Source organism: Acanthisitta chloris, unplaced genomic scaffold (assembly GCF_000695815.1).
Source record: "Acanthisitta chloris isolate BGI_N310 unplaced genomic scaffold, ASM69581v1 scaffold6479, whole genome shotgun sequence".
NCBI classification, from domain to species: Eukaryota; Metazoa; Chordata; class Aves; order Passeriformes; family Acanthisittidae; genus Acanthisitta; species Acanthisitta chloris.
Genome location: NW_008693065.1, coordinates 59,225 through 80,742, shown reverse-complemented (window position 1 = coordinate 80,742; position 21,518 = coordinate 59,225). Strand labels below are relative to the sequence as shown.

At 43.8% G+C, this 21,518-nt stretch overlaps 1 protein-coding gene across 1 annotated transcript in view; it reads right to left on the bottom strand.

Annotated features, from left to right (window-relative positions):
* ADAM12 (ADAM metallopeptidase domain 12) overlaps nucleotides 1-21,518 on the bottom strand; it is a gene marked incomplete at its 5' end in the record, with an annotated part of 80,867 nt that overhangs the window by 9,894 nt on the left and 49,455 nt on the right. Inside the window, 6 exons of the mRNA XM_009082932.1 lie at nucleotides 1,950-2,027; nucleotides 5,321-5,519; nucleotides 5,621-5,729; nucleotides 13,249-13,444; nucleotides 14,838-14,927; nucleotides 19,941-20,118. Of these exons, the coding sequence (XP_009081180.1) occupies nucleotides 1,950-2,027; nucleotides 5,321-5,519; nucleotides 5,621-5,729; nucleotides 13,249-13,444; nucleotides 14,838-14,927; nucleotides 19,941-20,118 (850 nt within the window). The remainder of the gene's footprint in view (nucleotides 1-1,949; nucleotides 2,028-5,320; nucleotides 5,520-5,620; nucleotides 5,730-13,248; nucleotides 13,445-14,837; nucleotides 14,928-19,940; nucleotides 20,119-21,518) is intronic.

Here is a 21,518-nt window from a genome sequence, read left to right as displayed (position 1 = left end):
GAACAGGAGAGCTCTGAAGGGCTGGAGCCCATCACTAACATCAGCCTGTTCCTGCTGCACAGAGCAGAAGGAGCCAGTAGACTCATGGGTTTTTCCCCAGGAGAGCCCACAGTCCAAGTTCTTGTTATTTCCTTTTGCTACCACCCAAGGAGTGACTATGTGGTTAATAGAGAGGTTAAAGTTCTGTGCTGAATTGACGGAACACACAGAATCATGGAATTGCTTAGGTTGGAAAAGACCTCTGAGCCCACCCACTCCCCAGGACTGCCAAGGCCACCACTAACCATGTCCCCAAGTGCCACATCCACACAGCTGTTAAATCCCTGCAGGGATGGTGACTCCAGCACTGCCCTGAGCCTGTGACAGGGCTTGATACACTTCCAGTGAAGAAATGTTTCCTAATACTCAGTCTAAACCTTCCCTGGTGCAACTTGAGGCTGTTTCCTCTTCCCCTATCACTTCTGCCCTGGGACAAGAGACTGACTGACCCACACTTGGCTCCAACCTCCTGTCAGGGAGTTGTAGAGGTCCTTCCTGAGCCTTCCTTTCTCCAGACTCAGCCCTCACAGCTCCCAAAGCCTCCCCTTGTGCTCCAGCCTCTTCCCCAGCTCTGTTCCCATCCCTGGACACACTCAGCCCCTCAATGTCTTTCTTGTGAGGGACCCAGAACTGACCCCAGACATGGCACAGTCACATGTTGGTGCTTAAATTGATTTTTAGATAAGGTTTTTGGGCTTAGAGCTCATTGTCAATAAGGTCCTTAACTGTACTAACCCTGATCATCACTGATCTACTACCACCACAGAGAACCCACACCTTAATGTGGGTTCATAATATGGTTATTAATCTAACCATAGATTACTAAATGGTTTCTCAGTAAGACACAGGTCACTTCACAGAAGTTTGGGTGGTTCTGAATGTGCATTTTTCTGGCCAGGTCAGCTGGAAAGCTTTGAGAAACACTGTCCTGCCTGTGTCTGCAGAGTGCTAAGGTACCACTCACACAGCTCAGACTGGCTGTGGTCATGGAAAATTAACAAAAAATAAGATTTACTTTTCAGGCATAATAAAAAAAATCTACTCCATTAAGCATTATCTTCTAAATGAAAGCACTGCAGGAGTTCCCATTTACAATTCCACCAGGTCATTTTTCACCACTCAGGAGCCACCAGAGGCTCTCCACTGTAGACATAAAGATGCCAGTCCAAGCTGCTGCTCATTCCAGCTCTGTGGTACCAGGGAGCTCCAGCAGCACTGCTCAGCTTTTCAAACTCAGGGGGATAAAATAAGTTAAAGCAAATTAAAGTCCTTTCTCAGGAGAGGACAGGGAATTTCTATGGCTCTTCCAATGTGGTTGCCACAGCTTTTCACAGAAACAAACAGTTCATCAGCAAATCAAGGTTAATAAGGCATAGCTGGACATAATGAGCATTATCATAATATAAACTGGGTTTCAAAGCAGTGATAATATTAAATGGTATCGTCACATTTTTCATCCTGCACCACTTTCATGCCACAAAACTCATCAATATCATTTCCCTTTAATACTTTTAATGCTTTTCCATTTGACTCTCAATTCAAATGCAGATTTTAACTTCTCTGTACCCACAGAGAAACTGTGTTTTTCTAAATGTTAATGGGAATTCTTCATGATGGAAGGTCAGGCTTCAAATTGCTTTGAGGATGACAAAATTCCTTTGTATCACAGACTGTTAATTAAGAACAAGATAATTACTGCCTGATAACTATTTCTTTGTTAAAGAAAAATAATTTCATTGCTTGCAGGCCATATAAGGAACACTGAAAATGGAAATACATCATAAAAAAGCAGTGCAGGGATTTTGACTGATGTATTACAAACAATAATAGACCCCAAAGCTATTCCATAAAGTGATTTCTTGTCCAGTAGTTATTGATGGATTGGAAAATAAGTATTGTAGAATGCTTACTCCACGTCCATGGCACTTGGTTGCACATTTCTGTACCCCAAACACACTTGTGTTCTGGCACCGACGATTCAGGCAGATCTGCAAAGGAAGGGAAAGGGAGTTTGAAAAGGGACAGAACTGGTGGTGCTCACAAGGCATCACGTCCCTCTCTGCTCAGCCCTCAGGGGTTCCCTTAGCAGCTAAAGCTTTCCCAGGGCATACATATATGTATTATTACATGTTCTACAGGCACAAAGATAAGGGCACTGATCACAGGGACCTAGACAGGCTGGAGAGGTGACTGATGCCAACATCAAGAAGTTCAACTAAGCCAAATGCAAGGTCCTATACCTGGGTCAGGGCAATCCCAGACACACCTACAGGCTTGGCAGAGAAAGGATTGAGAGCAGCTCTGGGAGAAGGAATTGGGAGTGATGGTTGGTGAAAAACTCCCCATGAGCTGCAGTGTAAGCTCACAGCCCAGAAACCAACCCAATCCTTGGCTTCATCCAAAGGAGTGTGGAGCAGGTGAGAGAAGGGATTCTTCCCCTCTGCTCTGGTGCAACCCAGCCTGGGGTACTGCACACAGTTCTGGTGCTCCCAACATCAGAAGGACTTGGAACTGCTGGAGCAAGTCCAGAGGAGGCCACAAAGCTGATCAGAGGACTGGAGCACCTTCCCTATGAGGACAGGCTGAGAGAGTTGGGGCTGTTCAGCCTGGAAGAAGAGCAATCTGCCAGGGAAGCTGCAGAGGGACTCCTGGTTAGGAGCTGCAGGGACAGGACAAGGAATAATGGGGATAAATTGAAAGAGGGGAATTTAGGTTAGATCTTAGGCAGAAGTTTTTCCTGTGAGGGTGGTGAGACACTGTCCCAGGTTGCCCAGGGAGGCTGTGGCTGCCCCAACCCTGGCAGTGTTCACAGCCAGGTTGGATGAGCCTTGAGCAACCTGCTCTGGTGGGAGGTGTCCCTGCCCAGGGCAGGGGTTGGGACTGGGTGATCTCTAAGCTCCACTCCAACCCCTTAACACACTGTAACTATAATTAAGTGTCCTATTTTTCTCAGCCCTTTCTAAGCCTTTTAGGTGCAAATCTGTGGAAGTTGAATGCTGCCCTGGACCAGCATCCTGGCCAACCCTGAATTTCAGACACAACTCATATTTGCTTGCTCTGCTGAGCTTGTGTAAGCAAACCCTCACAGTTTCACTGAGGTGGAACTAGTAAGTAGCTCCTGGGGTTTGGGATTTATATAATCCAATTTAAAACCCAGTAATTTGCAGTTTTTCAGGACTAGAAATGCACTGAGCAGGATTCTGCCAGGTACCTGATCTGGCTGCATTAGTGCCTTCACAGCAGCAGAAGATTCCTCAAGGAAATCTTCAGGTATAATTTATCATAGTTCTGTTTATATCAATAGTGAATTATTTTTCATGTTAGTACAGAACCTGGACCCAGGACAGCCTGAATATTTAAGTGAGGTCATAGATATCTGTGAGCTCAGCATTGTTCTTCGGCAAACCTGAGACCTTTCTAAAAGTTTTTCTAAGCTAAACAATTCTTTTGGTGTCAAATATGAGCCAACCATATTTAAAATTTCATAATTTCTAGGCAATGGAAGTAAACAAAGAGCATATGCAAAGGAATTCCACTTTTGCTTTGTTTTCTCTGCCAACAGAGCTGAAAATTGAGGTAAAGCAAGATTAGTACCATCTAATAATGCCATCGACCAACCAAACAACTGATGGAGATGTCAGGAGTGACAAATTCTCCTACTCAAAACTGAGTAAAGAAGAAATTAGGACTGGAATAATTCTTCGTATGCTCTGCTGCCCCCCCCCCCAAAAAAAAAAAGGTCAAAAAAACCCACACTGCACAATTTTGCTCATGGTTAACTGCAGTGCAGCTCAGTAGTACTAAAAGTCAGTCACAATAATTAGCATTAAGCAGGGAATAGTGTTGAAGGAGGCGACAGGGATGCTTAATCAGGGCACTTATCCCCTGGGGAGAAGGAAAAATGGAAAGGAAATTAGAGGGAATTGGCATCAACATGCACACATGGAGAGAATATGGTCTGATTACAGCAGTATTCACAATTGAGATATTCAGGGAGCAGCAGCACACAGAATCCTGATCCCATTAGAGTGGCTGCATTGCAAATTGGGGATCTGCAGCCTAGAAAAACCCAAGAATATTTAAATTCATATTCTTAATCCATAATACAAATGCACTAATGGCCTCCAAGTAAAACATACAATTTCCCAAGTATTAGCCTGTGTATTCTATAGTGTGGATGTGTATGATTAGATAGATTAGAAAGATTAAATACTCATTAGTAAAACATAATGGGGTGCTTTCCCAGTGCTGAATTGGCTTTGAAGAGGCATTTTAGAACAGATTGACTTAGAAATGTTGTAAGGGTTGTTTTCCTGCACCAGAACTAGAGTTGCACTGGGGATGTATCTCAGACCTGTTCCCAGTGCAGTGTGATAATCCAACAGCATTCAAAGGCATTCAGAAATTCAGAGGCTTACTTGAATTTACCCCAAATTATCAAAGCACTTGTTTTTCTCTCCTTTTTGCAAGCAATCCACTGAGGATATGGAAACCTTCTTCATTTCAATACCTCTTGGACTCCTCTCTGTTCCTCCCCCAGCTGTGAACTCATGGCTTTCTCCCATTTTAGTTCCTTTCCTCACAACAGCAAAACTAGGAATGAGACAGCCATATGAAATTTGGACTATATTCATAGTGGATAATTCCCAAAGTTTGCAAAATACCATTTCAAAAATCACTTTTTGTGGCTCAGCATCAATGGGTTTATAGTTTTCTAACAGTGCACACAGAGAGAGCTTTTCCTGCATGAAAAATAAAGAAGTGAGGAGCCACAATCAGCAGATATAATACATTTTGAAACCTGAAGTTAATGACACTTTTGCAATGCCAGAGACAGTGGGAAAGGGACTACATTGAACTTAGAAACTCATTGAGAAGCCTGGAATGTATTTTGCTGGAATGTATTTGCTGCAGAGAACCTCAAGCCTGCATGGGCAGATACTTGGGGCTGCCCTCAAAAATGTGTTATAAACCTCAGCAACTTGCATGGCATAGAATCCCAGAATGGTTTGGGTTGGAAGAGGCCTAAAGATCACCTAATTCCAACCCTCCTGCCATGGGCAGGGACATCACCAACTAGACCAGGTTGCTCAGATTTGCATCTGCAAATCTCTAATCCAGAGCAAAAAGAAGTAGGGAGTAAAAACCTGACTCAGTCTGAGCACAAGAAACAATTCTTTTTTTGGGGAAAAATAATCCCAAAGGAAAAAGAAGTCAGTTTAGAACAAATTGCTTGAGGGTAGTGACATTCTCCTTGTCTGGGAGTATTTCAGAATCTTACCTTTCCATCTTCACACTTGGTTCCTGCCAGCACAAGACCAGGATCAGGCATATCATCCCCCAAATACACGTGGGTCCCACGACACAGGATCTTGCCTCCTTCCTGCAGTGGGATATTAGTTTCTATGGAAACAGCGTTGGTACCAATCACAGGTCGGTTTGCTCCTCCTTGACACTGGATTTTTCCACATTTAGCATCCCTGATGGAAACAAACAAACCCAAAGATTAGGGAAAGCAGTTCAGATGCTGCAGACCCTCTCCCACCACCCCTTCAGCTGTGTTTGGAGGGAGAGACCCTACCTGGGTTCACATTTAGCGAAGGAGCTCTTGGAGTCCTTCCCACAGTTGCCATAAGGATCACCTGCCGAGTTGACTCTCTCAAAGCAGATCCCAGGAGCAGGTTTTGCACCTGAAACAAAACCTAATCAGAACTTTCATCTCATACAAGGTGTTTTTAATAATTTCCTTTGAGCTCCACTGATGCTTTAGGGGAAGGTGGGATGTGAGCTGCATGGTGATGAGGCCCAACAAAGCAGTTGTGCTGGATCAGCATGCTAATGGAAGAGCCTGGATGTGGGGGTTTTCCACTCTTTATTTGTCTCTCTTGGCAATGCTGAGCAATACACAATGCACAACTCCTTCTCTTTCAGGGTTTCTGGAGATTATATCCCTCTTATGAATCCTCCTAGGACACAAAATCTCTCAGCAAATGTCACAGCTTGTTTGGTGAAGACAGACAAAAGCCAGCTGGGAAGTTAACTCCCTTCTTTTTACAGGAGTCCACGTGGTTGGAGTGAGATCCCAAAGAAAATTCCTTTCAAGAAAGGCCTGTTTAGGTGCAATCCAGAATAAGAAACCAGAAGAAATCCAGTTGCAAACTGGAGTGCTGTTTGTCTGTAGAGACACAAGGACATGCCATGACACTACTGCTAGCCCAGACTAATGTGCTGGGGAGAGCAAAACAATCCATCCCCACCTTAATCCTCAGGACATCCACTCCTGAGAGGAAAGACTGACTTGAAAGAAGGGTTGTTTCTACCATGGTGGTAGAAGTAGGAATCTGGGAAGACAGGCAACATCTGGTTCTTATCTACTGTGGTCTCTTATGGTAGAGACATATCCTAATGGCAAAGGAACTTCCCTGGTGGGAGTAGGACTGGAAATGCTGGTGCAGACAGATGACTCATCCCTACTTCATTCCCTAACTTCATTTTAGAAGTTAAAAGGGTACTATTAGAACATCTATTCTAATGGTTTACACAGACAATTTCTGGACCATTCTCCCCCAGACTGCAACCAACTCTGCAATATCTTCTAGGGGAAGATGCATGTGTTGACCTGAAATGTCAAAGAGGTGGAGGATCCCTGGTTTGACTGTTGCAACTATTAATTAGTCCATGCAGTAGCATCTAATCCCTTTGTTCTGCTGTGCAGTGTGGCTTTCATTTCCAGCCAGTAATTGCTGCTCCTTGCAAGACTGAGAGACCCTTTGCTAGGACTCTTTGCTACTCCACATTTTCTTTCTGTGAAGATAATTAACGGCACAATCAGGTCATTACCAACATTTCAACTCCTCCAACAGAGAGACTGGCTCTGAGGAGATAAGGTGGGAAGGAGATACAGTGGCTACAACTCTGAACAGAGACCTGCTAGCTACATTTTTGTACTTCTGATAGATCAGCCAAACTAAAACAAAAAGAACTTGGCAGCAAATGATGAGATAGCCTAAAGGCTGAGAATATACCATTTCTACAGTGTTCCTGATCTTTAAGAGAGGCAGAATATATGAACTAATGTTACTTTTTCCCAAGTGTTGAGTCACTCCCAAGCATGTGTGCCTCTCACTGTGGGGAAAACACAGCATTTATTTAAGCCCTCCCAAAGATTTCATTTGAAAACCTTCAAAGAAGAACATGTTTTCCGTATTATTTTTTTTAAAGAAAAGGGTCAGATTCCTGGAGAAGAAAACACAAATATGATTGTAAAACTTGCAGGCAGTGTAGATCTTTTCCCTAATAACTCAGAGATTAAAACTTCAATTAATTATCTGCATTTCACAGTCAGAAGCTTGACTAATACTATATCCTGCTGACAGCAATCTAATGCTATTAAGGACAGAATATTAAAACTCAGAGAGGCTTAAGATGGCACCTTCTTTTCCTTCTCATGTTTTTACATTCTGAGACTTACAAACTCAGAAAGAAAGGCACAGAAGGAACAGAATATGAGCTGTTGGTTCCCTGGGGAGAAGGACAAGAGCCTGAAATTCTTTGGAAGATTAGGATCAAGCTTGCTGAGTTCAGAATATTTTCTCAGATCTGGGACTATTAAAAGGGACTCACCCAGGATTCTTTCAATTCTTTTCATTACAGCACAAGCAATATTCAAAAAATCAATGAAAGCATCCAGACAAGGCACTGTGCAAAAAGCTAGAGCCAAATTGCCATTTTCAGCATGTAAATTCTTCCTCATCTTTCCAGGACAGGCATATTAACCATTCAGCTTGAGACAAACATTAACATGTGCATATACTATGTCAGCTTTGAAGGGAAGGGGAGGAAAAAAACATGCTGTAAGCAAGAGGCCAAGTAAAACTGCTCCTTCTAAAACTGCTTTTTCTCCCACAGCTGCAAAGACCAGCTTGAGCATCCCTATTCCACACATCCACCATGGTCACATGCAATTGCTATGGGGCTCCTGTTTTCTTGGTGAGGATCCTTGTGCCCCAACTCATTCAGCTGATGGCATGCAATTGCAAAGGTTGCAATTCCCTTGGAGATGTGTCAGCAGCAGCCCAGAGCCCAGACATGCTTTCCCCAGAGTGGTGTGTGGCTCTGAAAGCTGCCAAGAGCAAAATGAATGCTCCTGTCCTCTGTTTTGACTGCAAGGGACCTAACAAAGGCTTAAAAAAGAGAAAGGGCTCACTGAAATACTGAGAGTTTAAGGTGTTTATCTTCCTCTCTCACCTGCTGGAACTTTTGTATATGGTTGATTTTTTTTATTTGAATGTAGAAGTCAAGTGATCTGGAGATGATGGGAAGCAGCCTGCAGGAAGTAAAACACATCTGCAGCATCCTTGTTGGGCTCAGACACTGAGCTTTAACTCCAACGAATAACACTTGACAAGAAGAAAGATCTCATGGAGTACAAAAAATCCCTCCCCTGCCAGGCTTGGAGCAGTGTGTGTGTGAAACACCTGGTACCCAATGATCATCTGCAGCTTGGAAACTGAAATCCAGCTCAATTTCTGTCTTTGGGAGCAAACCAACACACACTGTTTTTGGGATTCAGACGGCTGTTTCCTCTCCTGATGGCTCCTCACAATATTTGGACTTTTTCAGAGATGAAAACATATCAGAGTGTAAGAAGCTGAACAGATGGAGCTACCAAGTTAAAAGGAGGTTTTCAGAGGATGCTCAAGGAAGGGAATTGCAATGCTGTGTTTCTGGGGGAAACCCATTTATCATGATTGCTCCACAGAAACTGAAGCAGCCAGTCCTGTCTCTCTCGATTCTGCCACCTCTACAGGCGGAGGCAAGATGATTTGTGAAAGTTTTCTAGTGGTTATTAAGTGCTTTGAGCTGGATGAGCAGAGTTGATTTCACTTTGCTATTGGTAATTATAGTATCATGACCCTGTAATTAAGGTCCTGTCAGCCTTTCCACACCAAGCCTTATCCAAGGGATTAAATCAGCCGTTTGAAGCTGCAGAAGGTCAAAGCTTACTGCTGCAGTTGTCAGCTTGGAGACTGGAATTTTTTCCTCCAAATGTGTATATTGATGAGCCCATTTGTTTCCCTACCCAGCTGCAACAAAGGAGATGTTCTGTGCTTTTGAAGCAATACAGAAATGCTGTGTCATTTCAGATCAACTGCAATGAGAAAACACCATCAGTCTCCCGAAAGCAAAGAGAGAAATTTCTGACCATGGTGCTGATTCCAAGAAGAGAAACACCCACTGTCAGGCTGACAGCAGCAAAGGAAGATGTCTCAATTCAGTTCCCAACTGTTTATGGGTGTGTGCGGGGAAAAAATAACCTCTGAGTGAGAGGTTGGAGTTCTGTTGCTCAGGCTGTGCCAACCAGCACCACGAACAAACATAAGCATAAAAATACAGTTCTCTACCATGTGGCCTGGATTTCATCTCATTAAGTTGGTTTTACTGCACTGATGATGCAAAGCAAATTTGCCACAATCTCCCCTTGGCCTCTCTCTCCATCTTGGTGATCCCTGTAGTTACATCTGTGCAAGAGCAAGATGAGGTTGTGCCTTTCTTGCATTTAAGGAGTATGAGCTCACCACCTCTGCAAGTATGTCTTAATGTCTTTCACCTCCAAAGGAAAAGGCCTAGCCATAAATCCATGCTGATCAAATAGTTTGCTTTTACTGGATTCAAATCTTTACAACGCTTGGATAAATTCATATTTTTGCCCCAAACAAGAACCCAGTTAGCAGTGGTTTGCCCAGATAACTGAGACGAGCAGCCCATTGGCTTTGTCTTTCTTGGGTTGTACAAATCACATGCAACAAATATTGACATTAACGTTGAGACTGTCCCTGCCTAAACAAATGGCCATGTCTACACAACTCACTTAAGTGTATTCTAATTATTAAGTCAATGCCTGCCACTGCCTCCCCCAAATCATTGCTTTGTTCCCTCTCAGGGAAGTACAGGAAAACAAACTGACAAACTTCTTCCCTTCCCTACAGAATCATTTTCTTGTCAGTGGAGACAAATCCTTGAGTCTTAAGTTGACACTCTTCTATTCCTTGGTAATCAATAATTTCTCTGTCTTAAGTAGCTTTATCTTAGTATCTGGTTGCTCCTGGAAAATGCCAATGGAGCAGCAAACATCACACAAAGGCTTCACTATTGATGTGTCTTGCAGTCACACCACTATCAATAGGTCAGATCAATGCAACTGGATACTTTTGGAATATGAGACATAGAAGGTCACAAGCAACTCTTGCACGTTGCTCCTTCAGGATAAAATGACATGAGTTATGGTGAGACAGAATGAAGAAATATGTGTGCTCTGGGAGCAGACTGGAATCAACTCAGTCTTTAAGGCTATTTTCAGAGTCTATCCCCAGGTGCTCCTCCCCTCCTTCCCACCAAGATTTCCATGCAGATAGGAAAGAGCAAAATCCATTCCCCTATTTTATTTATTGGTATTAATTGGTTAATTTATTGGTTAAACCAATTTATTAGTTGCACCCCAAGGAAATGCAAGTACTTCTTTCTGGAAACAGGTTCCTATTGCTCAGCCTAATGTAAACAAGCTCTGACAGTGTTCGTCACTTGTCCTTAACTAGATCTAAAAATATTAAGATTGACATTTATCATTGGGCTTCTGGACATCTGTAACCTGATGAATACAGAGAGACATACAAACGAAGACATTATTAAGGAAGTCAATATATGGAATGGTATTTTAGGCAAAGTTATTGTGCTTTGTTCTGCATTGCTTTCTCCTACCGGGAGGAAGAAAATAAGGATATAATAGAAATGAACTGTGATCTGTTTTATCTTTACAGTATAGAATATTTTTGCAAAAAACCCACTTTGCTCCAACACATGCAGTTGTTAAAAAAATTGTCAAAGTTGTTAAAAAGAATTCTCAGCAATCACAAGAGGTAAAAAAATGTATATCTTTGATATGAAATTCAGAGACAACATCTTAGAATGTCAAATCTCGCTTTGTGCTGCAAGCAAGGCTGGGAAGATTTTTGTTATTTTTTTATCTGTACCATGATATGTTTCCAACTGCATGACCAACCTAGTCCTCTACCTATTCCACCCCACATCTGCCAGCTCATGCTCCAACCAGATGTAAGTGTGACTGAGCAGTGGATATTCACATCCCTAGCCTTTAAATCCAGAATATAGGCATCATTATAAGTGTTCCAGGCCAGGCTGGATGGGGCTTGGAGCAACTTGTGCTACTGCCCACGACAGGGAGTTGGATTAAATGATATTTAAGGTCCCTTCCAACCCAAACCACTCCAAGATTCTATTACTTCTAATTTATACTCGCAAAAATGTGACAAGAATTAAGATTTTCAGTTCAGGTTTGCTCATGCCCCATCCTCTCTTTTCAAAAACTTTATCCTTGGGTGTTCCCAAGACAAACAAAGGCTATTCCAGTTCAAGCCTGTTTGAGCTCTGTTGTTTATAAAGTAATTTTTCTCACACACAGACCTCATAGCCTCGACCACAGGAGACTTCATGCACAGCAGTGCCCATATTGCATAGTCCCAAGAAGGAGGACAAGACCTTCAGGGGGGTTTGGAGGACTTGCTGTGTTAGGAAACAGCCCTGGCAAGGCAACTGCAGCAATTCAGCTCACTGACCTTTAGATGAATTTTTCTCAGCCACTGAAATTATTAACAGTCTGACCGAGTAACTTTCCATGCCATGGGAAACTAGTTCACGAGGAGATTTTGCTTTATTCAGGAGAAGATGACTCTGTATCCAGGGGATTAAAACTCCCAGTATGACTAAGACTGGAGGCTATAATTGTCCATGCCTATATGAGCTCATATTAGCTCTACGACACGAGTGGGATTCGGAGGAGTATATCAGGTGCACAGTTTGTTCCACGTGGGGAGTTTAATCCTGAACTGGAACTCCTCTAACTTGTTCCTATGCCCAAATAGCCAAGCTGACCTGCTCTCTGTATCAGTGGTGTTAGCTCTTCAGGTGCTCTAATGCTCTTTTAAAGAGAAATTGGGAATACTCTGTGTCCCTGGGAACACAACAGATGACTTCTTTGTTAGACTTCTGAGGAGGGTCTTGACCAAGGAGAACATCTGTGTGTCATTATTTTGATATATAAGTTTTGGAACACATTAAATGCAGAAAGACACTGAATTAAAAAAGGTCAAGGGAGCTGGATAGTGTTGGAAGGGACCTTACAGACCATCTCATTCCATTCCCCTGCCATGGGCAGGGACACCTTCCATACAGATTCCTCCAAGCCCCATCCAACCTGGCCTGCAACACCTCCAGAGATGGAGCAGCCACAGCTTCTCTGGGCAACCTGTGCCAGTGCCTCAGCACCTCACAGGGAAGGATTTCTTATAAATATTTAATCTAAATCTCTATTAGTTTAAAACCATTTCCCCTTGTCCTGTAAGTAAGTGAGTAAGTACAGGTAGGTAAGATGCTGAAAGAGACACAATTTGTCCACAGCAAAGCAGGAGGCAATAGCAAGATGCTGAATTACTACTTGCATTTCAGAGGAAGGGCCACAGAGCTTTACAGAAAGGTGAACAGTTTGCCCCAGATACATGTTTAGGATAACTCTCGAACTCATGATAATAGATATCTGCCAAAAGGAAGTAAATTCCTATGGGAGAATAAAATCCCTTCCTGCTTCAGTGTAAGAGCACTTGTACCCTGCTAAGAGTCCTGGCAGGAGCAGGTTTACAGGTAACTCCAACTAATAAAGTACACACAGAGACACAAGAGTCTTAGGCTGGTGTCAAACTCTGAGCCCTGGTTTGGGGTGTAGGCAGACACCTGTGTTTTGCAGATAAGTATTTAGAGCACAGGAGGCAGCTTACATACCACTCTGACAGGGGACGTGATTTCAACCTGTCGAGAGCATTCAGCACTTTGTAGGGTGACACAAGGCCATATCAAAGTCACTATCAAATGATTTGTCTGACTTCACCTATCCATTTGCAGCGTGTTGCAGAATGAGCTTAGTTACTGTTGCTTTCTACCTCCTGCTGCAAGAAACGAACACGACAGCAAATCAAGGCTAAAATGAATCACAAAGTGATTCCCTCATTATTCACTTCTCCATCTCGGAAAAGAATAGATACAGATTGGAGCTGTATGAAATCCCTCCAAATCACATGGTAGGGTTTGATGTTTTTTCCCCCCCAAACCTACATCACAAACAGATGCTCTCACACTCACCTTGGCCCCAGAGGGTGATGCACTGCTGCTCGTGGGTCTGGCAGATGCCGTTGTAGCAGTACCCGTCCACGCCGTGGCATGCGTGGCCGTCGTGCAAGTACACATTGGCTGGGCACTGAGGGCTGGCTCCAGTGCAAAACTCCGGCAGATCACAGGAGTTACTTGACTCTCTGCAAGAAATCCCTGCTGGTTTTAACTGCAAAACAAACAAAAACTTCAGCTGCTGTGCTGCAGCCACATCAGCCATGCAGCACACAAACAGCGTTTGCCGCTGGCCCCAAACCAACTGACTGCAGAGGACAGTGGGAGGATTCCACAGCTCTTTAAATATGGTTGTTTAACACATGTTGGGAAGGGGTTGGCAGGAAGGAGGATCAGGCTGGAGTTGCAGCTGCAAATGTGGCTCATGTGGCTCAGGTGAGAAGGTAAACCCAGCCCTGATGTTTTCAGAGTGCCTGAACACATGGGCACAGAAACACTCTGGGCAGGACTGGAAAGGATGAGCTGTAGCACTGGCCAAAAGTCAGATCAGAGACCTTTCCATGCAGGTGGCTGTAACAACCCTGCAGCCAGCTGGTCATGGAATATTAGCCAATGTGTTGTGTCAGGGCTCACAAAGCTACCAGCCCACTTGACTCTGGATTCAGATGCCTGATGGTTTCCTGGATCAGAAGGTTGGATTCAATGAACTTGGAGACCTTTTCCAACCTGAATGATTCTATACAGTTACATTTCCTCATGGAAATGTTGCTGTCATGGGCATCAAGATCTTCGTCATCTTAATCACACAACTAGTCCATGTAACTGTTCCTGTCCTGTCCTGATTTCCCTGGATAACTATGTGGTTTTTCGACCCTAAGGCAGGTCCAGATAACTACATATTTTTTTGGATCTTACAGGCAATGGTAGAATGTGCCAGTCTGAACATTCACTTCTCAACCCCAGCCACAGAAGATGGATATGCTCTGGGACCAGCCCTGAATTTTAATCCTGTTGCCTTTGGTAAAAAGCAAAGGGACATGAAGATTGATTTTGCTCAAAAGCATTTCCTCGCTGTGGTGATTGCTTGCTGCTGTGAGCTTTTAGGCAGATGTTTGCCACAGACATGGTGGGAACTTGCTGAATGCTTTATTAGCCCATATGCAAGGGATGCACTGAGAATCCCAGCAGGTAAATGCCTGTGGCAAGTTGGCTTTTAGAGTATGTTAGGAGACCACAAGAGCTGATGATTTGCTGTTAAAAATACATATGCTGTTGATAGAATCAATATTTTAAGAGCCTTCCCAAAAAGAGGGTCCAGCATTTAATGACTGGTTGTCTTATAAGCATGAAAAAAATCAGAGCATACAGAAGTTCATGGAAAAGAAGAGGTATTGCATGAGAAAATCAAGTGGCCACAAAATGCAGAGACATCATTTTAAAAGTCTGTTGAGCTGCTCCTTCAATAACTTTTTGCTGAGGTGACATTCAAGTGTCTTAATGCTTAGTGACACTGATTTGCTTGTTCTCCATCCTTACTGCTCTGCAGTTGGGAAAATGGTGGAATTCTGCCCTCCCAACTCAGAAAGGAAGCATTCCCCATGGTTCACCTGACAGTCTTCGCAGCAGAGTCCATGTGCACACACTGCTCCTGGTCTCAAGGCACAGGTGGTTGCGTTGCAGCACTGATTTGTACATTCCTAGATCAATGGAGAGGCTAAATTTAGAGGAGACAACTTCCAGTCACAATGAGCTGTAAATCAAAGGGCTGCCTATAGCTCTGCCAAGGAAAGCCAGGCATGAAATCATGAATTATGCATGAAATTCGACAACTTGATCCAAACAGCCTTGTCTGCCTTTCGATTCTACAAGCCCAGTAGGTGTAGTAAATTTAGAGAAGCTGTTGAGGAAGACTGGTTTATTCTGGCTATGGATCTCATCCCAAGTATCACAAACAGCTCAAGTACGCGGACACCAATCCTGATATGTCATCTGATTTCCACAGAAACCAGCGGAATGATTCCATTGCCCCCAGAGAGGATCCAGGACCTGTGTTGCAGCTCCTGAGCATCACGACTACAGCTCTGTTTGGTGATAGCTGCTCCCCAGGCTGCTGTATTGTGTGGAGACTGGAGCTGCCACAGACAAAGAGGACAACACCATTCCATGTAATCTCTTATCAGGGTGCAGCAGTAAAGAGCTCTGAGAAATGGAATGAGTACGAACTGCAGTCTCACTAACTGATACATCCCAATTTCACACCTAGGGATTAGAAGGTAGCATGTGTGGGCTTTTGCAACCTTTATTCTCAGCAGAATGAGCTAGTAAGGAGTTTCAGAAAATAATGGATTTGTTTTTCCAAGATTATGCTCACAAGCTGCAAGTTATATCAGCTGTGCCGGAATCTCATCTCTCTAACAGAAATAGCAGCGGATAACATTGCTCTTCAGCTGTGCTAAGTCGGTTTGACTTAGCAAGGGATCACTAACAATATAGGGAACACAGGAAAAATAAGTGGGTTAGAGTGATGTTCACAGCCTCTTGTTACTTCATTGGCTTCAGTAAGGCTTTCCAACTGGAAGGCAGGGCTAGCTCTGCACTCATGAGCAAAGAGCAAAATGATTGTTAGCATTGCACTGTGTTTCTTTGGTAAGATCTGCCTGGATGTACAAAGCTAACTGTGCTGCTCTCAAGCAGTGGAACAACTTCCTGTCCCTATTCTGGATCACGCCAGAAAGCTACACAAGTATTTCTGTGCAGCTGCTGCATTTCAGGGGGAGCATTCCTCTGCACAGAAGCACAGTTTATAAATTCTTCTCCAAAGCAATCTGAGATAAGCAGTGTCAGCCCCATTAAGGTCCTTCTGAAACACTCAGCTCCCATGCCCCATCCCCTGGCCCTACCCCAGCCAGCCAAGGCAAGCAATCAGCATTCCACAGGCAGACTGGGATAGAGACACAGCTCTCGGAGTGGTGTTACAGCAGCCTTTGAAATTTCCAATTGCAAACTCATTGTAGGGAATGAGCTTGGTAAATAGTTTCTGTGCCTGGGCTATCAGATTGTCAGGAATGGTTTTAACATAAACAGGCAAGCAAATACAAAAGGCTCCCGAAGCTTGTGGAGGGTGGAGGCTGCCACCCAAAATTACTGCTCTGCTGGAGTTTATTGCTAGCAGTTATGATTGATAACAACAGCAATGATAGGAGGGGGTTTCTTGGTGTAGGTCTCCTGACTCAGCAGAGAGCTCAAACACCACAGCAATTCTAGCATCACCTACGTGATGCCAGAGACTGTCCTGTTCACAGGGCACCTTGTTTTCACCCTCTCTTTCCAAAGAACACCAGACAGACCCAACTGGGTCAGCCTCTAACCCTTCTTGCCTTGTTTTGCCCCAGCAGCAACCAGCAGAAGATGCTTAAGGACAGAAATGTAAGCAAACCTTCCCAGTCTCCTGACTTTCCCTTGGCTCCAGGGGCATTTCTAGCACCTGTAACAGTCAGTGGAAGGGAATTTACACATAACAACAGAGTCAGGGAAGCAGCTCCTTCTGCTTGTTTGAAACCTGCCATTTACTAACTTCATTTCCACAGTTCTTGTTGGGGACAATCACTCCTCACTCACCTTTCCATTTCCCTCATGATTTTATCAGCTTCTGTCACATTTTCCTTCATTTACTTCTTTTGCAGCCAGAGCCTCTCTAAAGTTTTGAACCACCTTGTTGCTTTTCTTTCAATCTCTTTCATTCTGCTTTATCCTCCCTGAGATCAGGGAGGAGTGGGGAAAACCTGCTCACGCAGCTCCAGGCACAGCAGATTTATGGAGGTTTTCTGGTGCTTTGTTTTGTTTCCCTATTTCTCCCCTAGTAATTTCTAACAGCCTATTTACCTTTTAGACCACTCTTGAGCACTGAGCTGACATTTTCATGAGACTATTTATTGCAGTATGAAGTCTTGTTCCTCTCTGGTCAGAGGCAGCTCAGAGTCCATCATCTTCTTTGTGATTTTTGGAATGTGCATCGTTCCTCACTGAGTCCCATTTCTCATCTTCATGCCTGGTCCAGCTGTCCCAGAAGGTGCCTCTGCAGTCCTTCACAGCCAGATTTCATCTCTACCACCCTAGCTAATATCATCAGCAAATTCAAGACTATTTCTCTTCCCAGGCTGTTTATGAAAATGCTGAATTGTGTAGTCCCCAGGACACATCTCATGGATACATCACAGCAAATCTCCTTCCACTGCATAAACCAAATGATTTATACCTGGTTGTATTTCCTATCTTTTAACCCAACTTTTGCCCATGCAATTTGCTCTCATCCTACAGCTGCTTAGTCTCTTAAAGGGGCTTTGCTGAGAGCTTTGGTCTAAAGCTTCTCTGAACACATAACATGCTGCAGTGACAGCACAGTCCCCCTCCAGCCACTTGTTAAGCCCTTCAGAGCACTGTGATAGGTCTGTAAGACAAGATTTTGTAAGACAAGATTTGCTGGCACAAAAGCTGTGTTGCCTTGTCCCTGGCATGTCACAGCTGTTTGGGCACTAGCTTTTAATTACATTTGGAAGTAATTTGTCTGGCTTCTGAGTTACCAACTTGTAGTTTCTGATCCCCCTTGCAGCTGGTTGTAGAAGCTGCCACATTTCCACCTTTTGGGTTTGTAGTTTTTTTTCCCTCTTTATCTTTCCATCTATAGTCTACTTTTACTCTCCTTCCACAGACACTGTAGCACATTAGACATTTTTGGTAACACAATCCAAAATTAAGTTAGAATCATAGAATGGTTTGGGTTGGGAAGGACCTTAAAGACCATCTGGTTCCACCCCCTGCCCTGGGCAGGGACACCTCCCACCAGCCCAGGTGGCTCCAAGCCCCATCCAACCTGGCCTGGAACACTCCCAGGGATGGAGCAGCCACAGCTGCTCTGGGCAACCTGTGCCAGTGCCTCAGAACCCTCACAGGAAAGAATTTCTTCCTAATATCCCATCTAAACCATAGAAGATTTGGGTTGGAAGAGACCAAGGAATCATCTAGTTTCAGCCCTTCTGCCATGGGCAGGGACAACTTCCATTTACTTATCCAGAATGATATTTAATTCCAATCAGTGATAAAATACAGCCAAGTATGTTATTGTGCAGCTTTCCATGCCATAAAATACTGCAACACTATTGACAATACTCAGCTGGTACAAATGACTGAGCAGTGAATTATGAACTAATCACATAGGTTTTCTGGAACCACTCAGATTATAGCAGTAAATTCCAAATAAACTTAATTGCATCCAAGCTGCAGTTTTCCAATATAATTAAAAAGGGAAAAAAAAAGATTGGAGGAAGAGGCAAATCAAGTCAGTGTTTGCTGACATTAAGTGGCTTTGACTAGAAAAGGTATTGCTAACATTCAGAAATGAAAACAAGAAAGATAACTGGGTTAGAAAGACATTTGCAAGCTGCTTGCACTCTATTGACTTTAAACAAGAAGATAAGCCTGCTTCCTCCAACCTCGTTACCCTCAAGAATGAGTGAACTGTCAGGAAATCCTTATGGCTTGTATAAATCCAGCACACTCTATAGACAGCATACAGCAATATCTTGCTGGTTTAACTGCCCCATCTCCTTTGTCTGCAGAGCTGTATTTGTAATCGGAAACAAATCCTTCATCTGCTGCTGCGTTTAGTTCAGGTAATCTGAGAGGAGTTCAATGCAGCCAATGAGGATGGGATGTAAAAGGGATAAGGATGTCAGCTTGGATATGATTTGACCCCCAGGCTTTGCCTATCTCCTCCTGATCTGAGGAGCCTTCTGACACATTCACCAGACTAAATGGAAAGATCTTTGAAGTAGCAGCAATGTTTTTGGGAGGTAGTGAAGGCTGTTTCTGTACTAAGGTGATTGACTAGTGGGAAAGAAAAATCTCATGGTGAAGGAGAGAAAGGTCTTGTGCCTAAATCTGAAGATGCAATGGAAAAAAACCTAGTCAATATTAATATTTATATAGCTATATATATAAAGGTTGCCCAGAGAAGCTGTGGCTGCTCCATCCCTGGGAGTGTTCCAGGCCAGGTTGGATGGGGCTTGGAGCATTTTTGGTGGAAGGTGTCCCTGCCAGTGGCAGGGATTGGAACCAGATGATCTTTAAGGTCCTTTCAACCCAAACCATTCTGGGATTCCATGATTTCTGTGATCATTTTGATATTAATGTAAATATAGAAGTGGCTTCTCACAGAAGGAAACAAACCTCCAATTAACTCATTGAGAAATCTGAGCAATGTTCACAAGTGTATTTTGAGTTTAGCTGATTAGCTAATACTTTAAGGAATTTCTCCCGTTAGGAATACGACCGTCACGGCCAATCTGTTGGACAAGCCACGAGGGACTTTGCTCTCTAAGGATGAACTGAGCACATTGTTAACTCAAGCCCTGCTTGAACTTCAGCAACATGAATGCACGGCAAGCAGAAACTCCCTGCACTTCTGAGAACTCTGAGGTTTAAGCTGATAAGATAGGAGCAGAGAAGGAAGAGTTCTGGTTTACACCAAACAATGTAAAACATGCCAAACCAATCCCGTGCTGTTCAAAAACGGAGGGGCTGGAAGATATGCTTTAGGGATTACAGCAGTGGAAGGTTAATGGACTGGACTTGGTGAGCTTAGAGGTCTCCTCCAACCTTGGTGATTCTATGAAAACCTGCAGCAGAAGGTGAGCAGAAACTCATTGTCTTACATCAGGCTCCCCACAGTCGCACTCCTCCCCATCTTCCACGTAGCCATTCCCACACTTCTGGCCACCAAAGGACTCCTTGACTTCAGGCAGGTTAAAGAGGCACATTCCCACTCCTTTCTCCAGGCTGTTTTCCAGGTCCTTTCTACTGCAGCTACTGAACACCATGGGAAATGGATAGCTAGAAGGAAAACACATGGAGACAAAAAGCAAGGTATTATTTTGAGATGGAAACCTCTCTCCTGTCACACTGGTGACCTTATAGCACATCTGTGCACTAACCAGGAGGTACTGTTCACTTTTTATACCCCTCTAACCCAGGATTGAGATACAGCAATTCACTGTAAAATTGAGCCAAACCCATTTATAATAATTTCTGGCTATGAGTAAGGGAATTGCCATCTTTTCACTTCAATTTGCAGCTGCTGTTCAGGATTGGAAGTGCTCTCATTTGGAATTCCTTCTCCCTCTTTTGCATATGGAGTTATAATGCAAATTTTGATCATCCTGGCCTTGCAAGTAGTATCCCTGCATTTAAAGGACTGCAGAACATCCTAATCCTTCTTGGAAAATTCAGCCTCAAATGGCAAATTCATTCATCTTGTTCTGCAGTATGGCAAACTTCCTGCTCTTTTCAGGAAAAAAGAAAAGAACTAAAGCTAAAAAACACTGTTATTTGATAAGAACCTGCTTCTGCAATTCATCAAAGCTGAGCTTGGGAGCTGCATGATTAAAGCAAAGACAGTTCTTATTTTAAATCAGCAGGACTGGAAAGACTCCTGAAAATAGCCACATTCTGAATTCCCACTGCTGAGTGCAGGATTTGGCCCTGCTGTGCAGGCACACAGCAGCTTTGATTTCCCTTTGCAAAACACACAGACAATGTTAACAAAATGATCCTGTGTAGTACAAACATCACCAGGTAATTGGTGTTTTTCTCTTGGAGATCTTAATTCCATTTTTACAAATGAATGTTTGCAGTTTGACTCACAGAGATGAGAGAAAAGTGCCACCTGGGTCTGGCCATCAGTGGGATGTCCTGAAGTCTGTTGTGCCCTCCGTACACTGAGGTGTCATGGAATCATAGAACCACAGAATGGTTTGGGTTGGAGGGACCTTATAGACCATCCAGTTCCATCCCCTGCCCTGGGCAGGGACACCTCCCACCAGCCCAGGTTGCTCCAAGCCACATCCAACCTGGCCTGGAACACTGGGAGCAGCCACCGCTTCTCTGGGCAACCTGTGCCAGTGCCTCACCAGCCTCACAAGGAAGAATTTATTCCTAATATCTAATGTCCACACAGTTATTTTAAATCTCTGCACAACCACGTGGTAAAGCAGCATCTCCCCTAAGATTCACCTCCCACCAGCCCAGGTTGCTCCAAGCCACATCCAACCTGGCCTGGAACACTGGGAGCAGCCACCGCTTCTCTGGGCAACCTGTGCCAGTGCCTCACCAGCCTCACAAGGAAGAATTTATTCCTAATATCTAATGTCCACACAGTTATTTTAAATCTCTGCACAACCACGTGGTAAAGCAGCATCTCCCCTAAGATTTGGTACCTTCATCACCATGGCCCA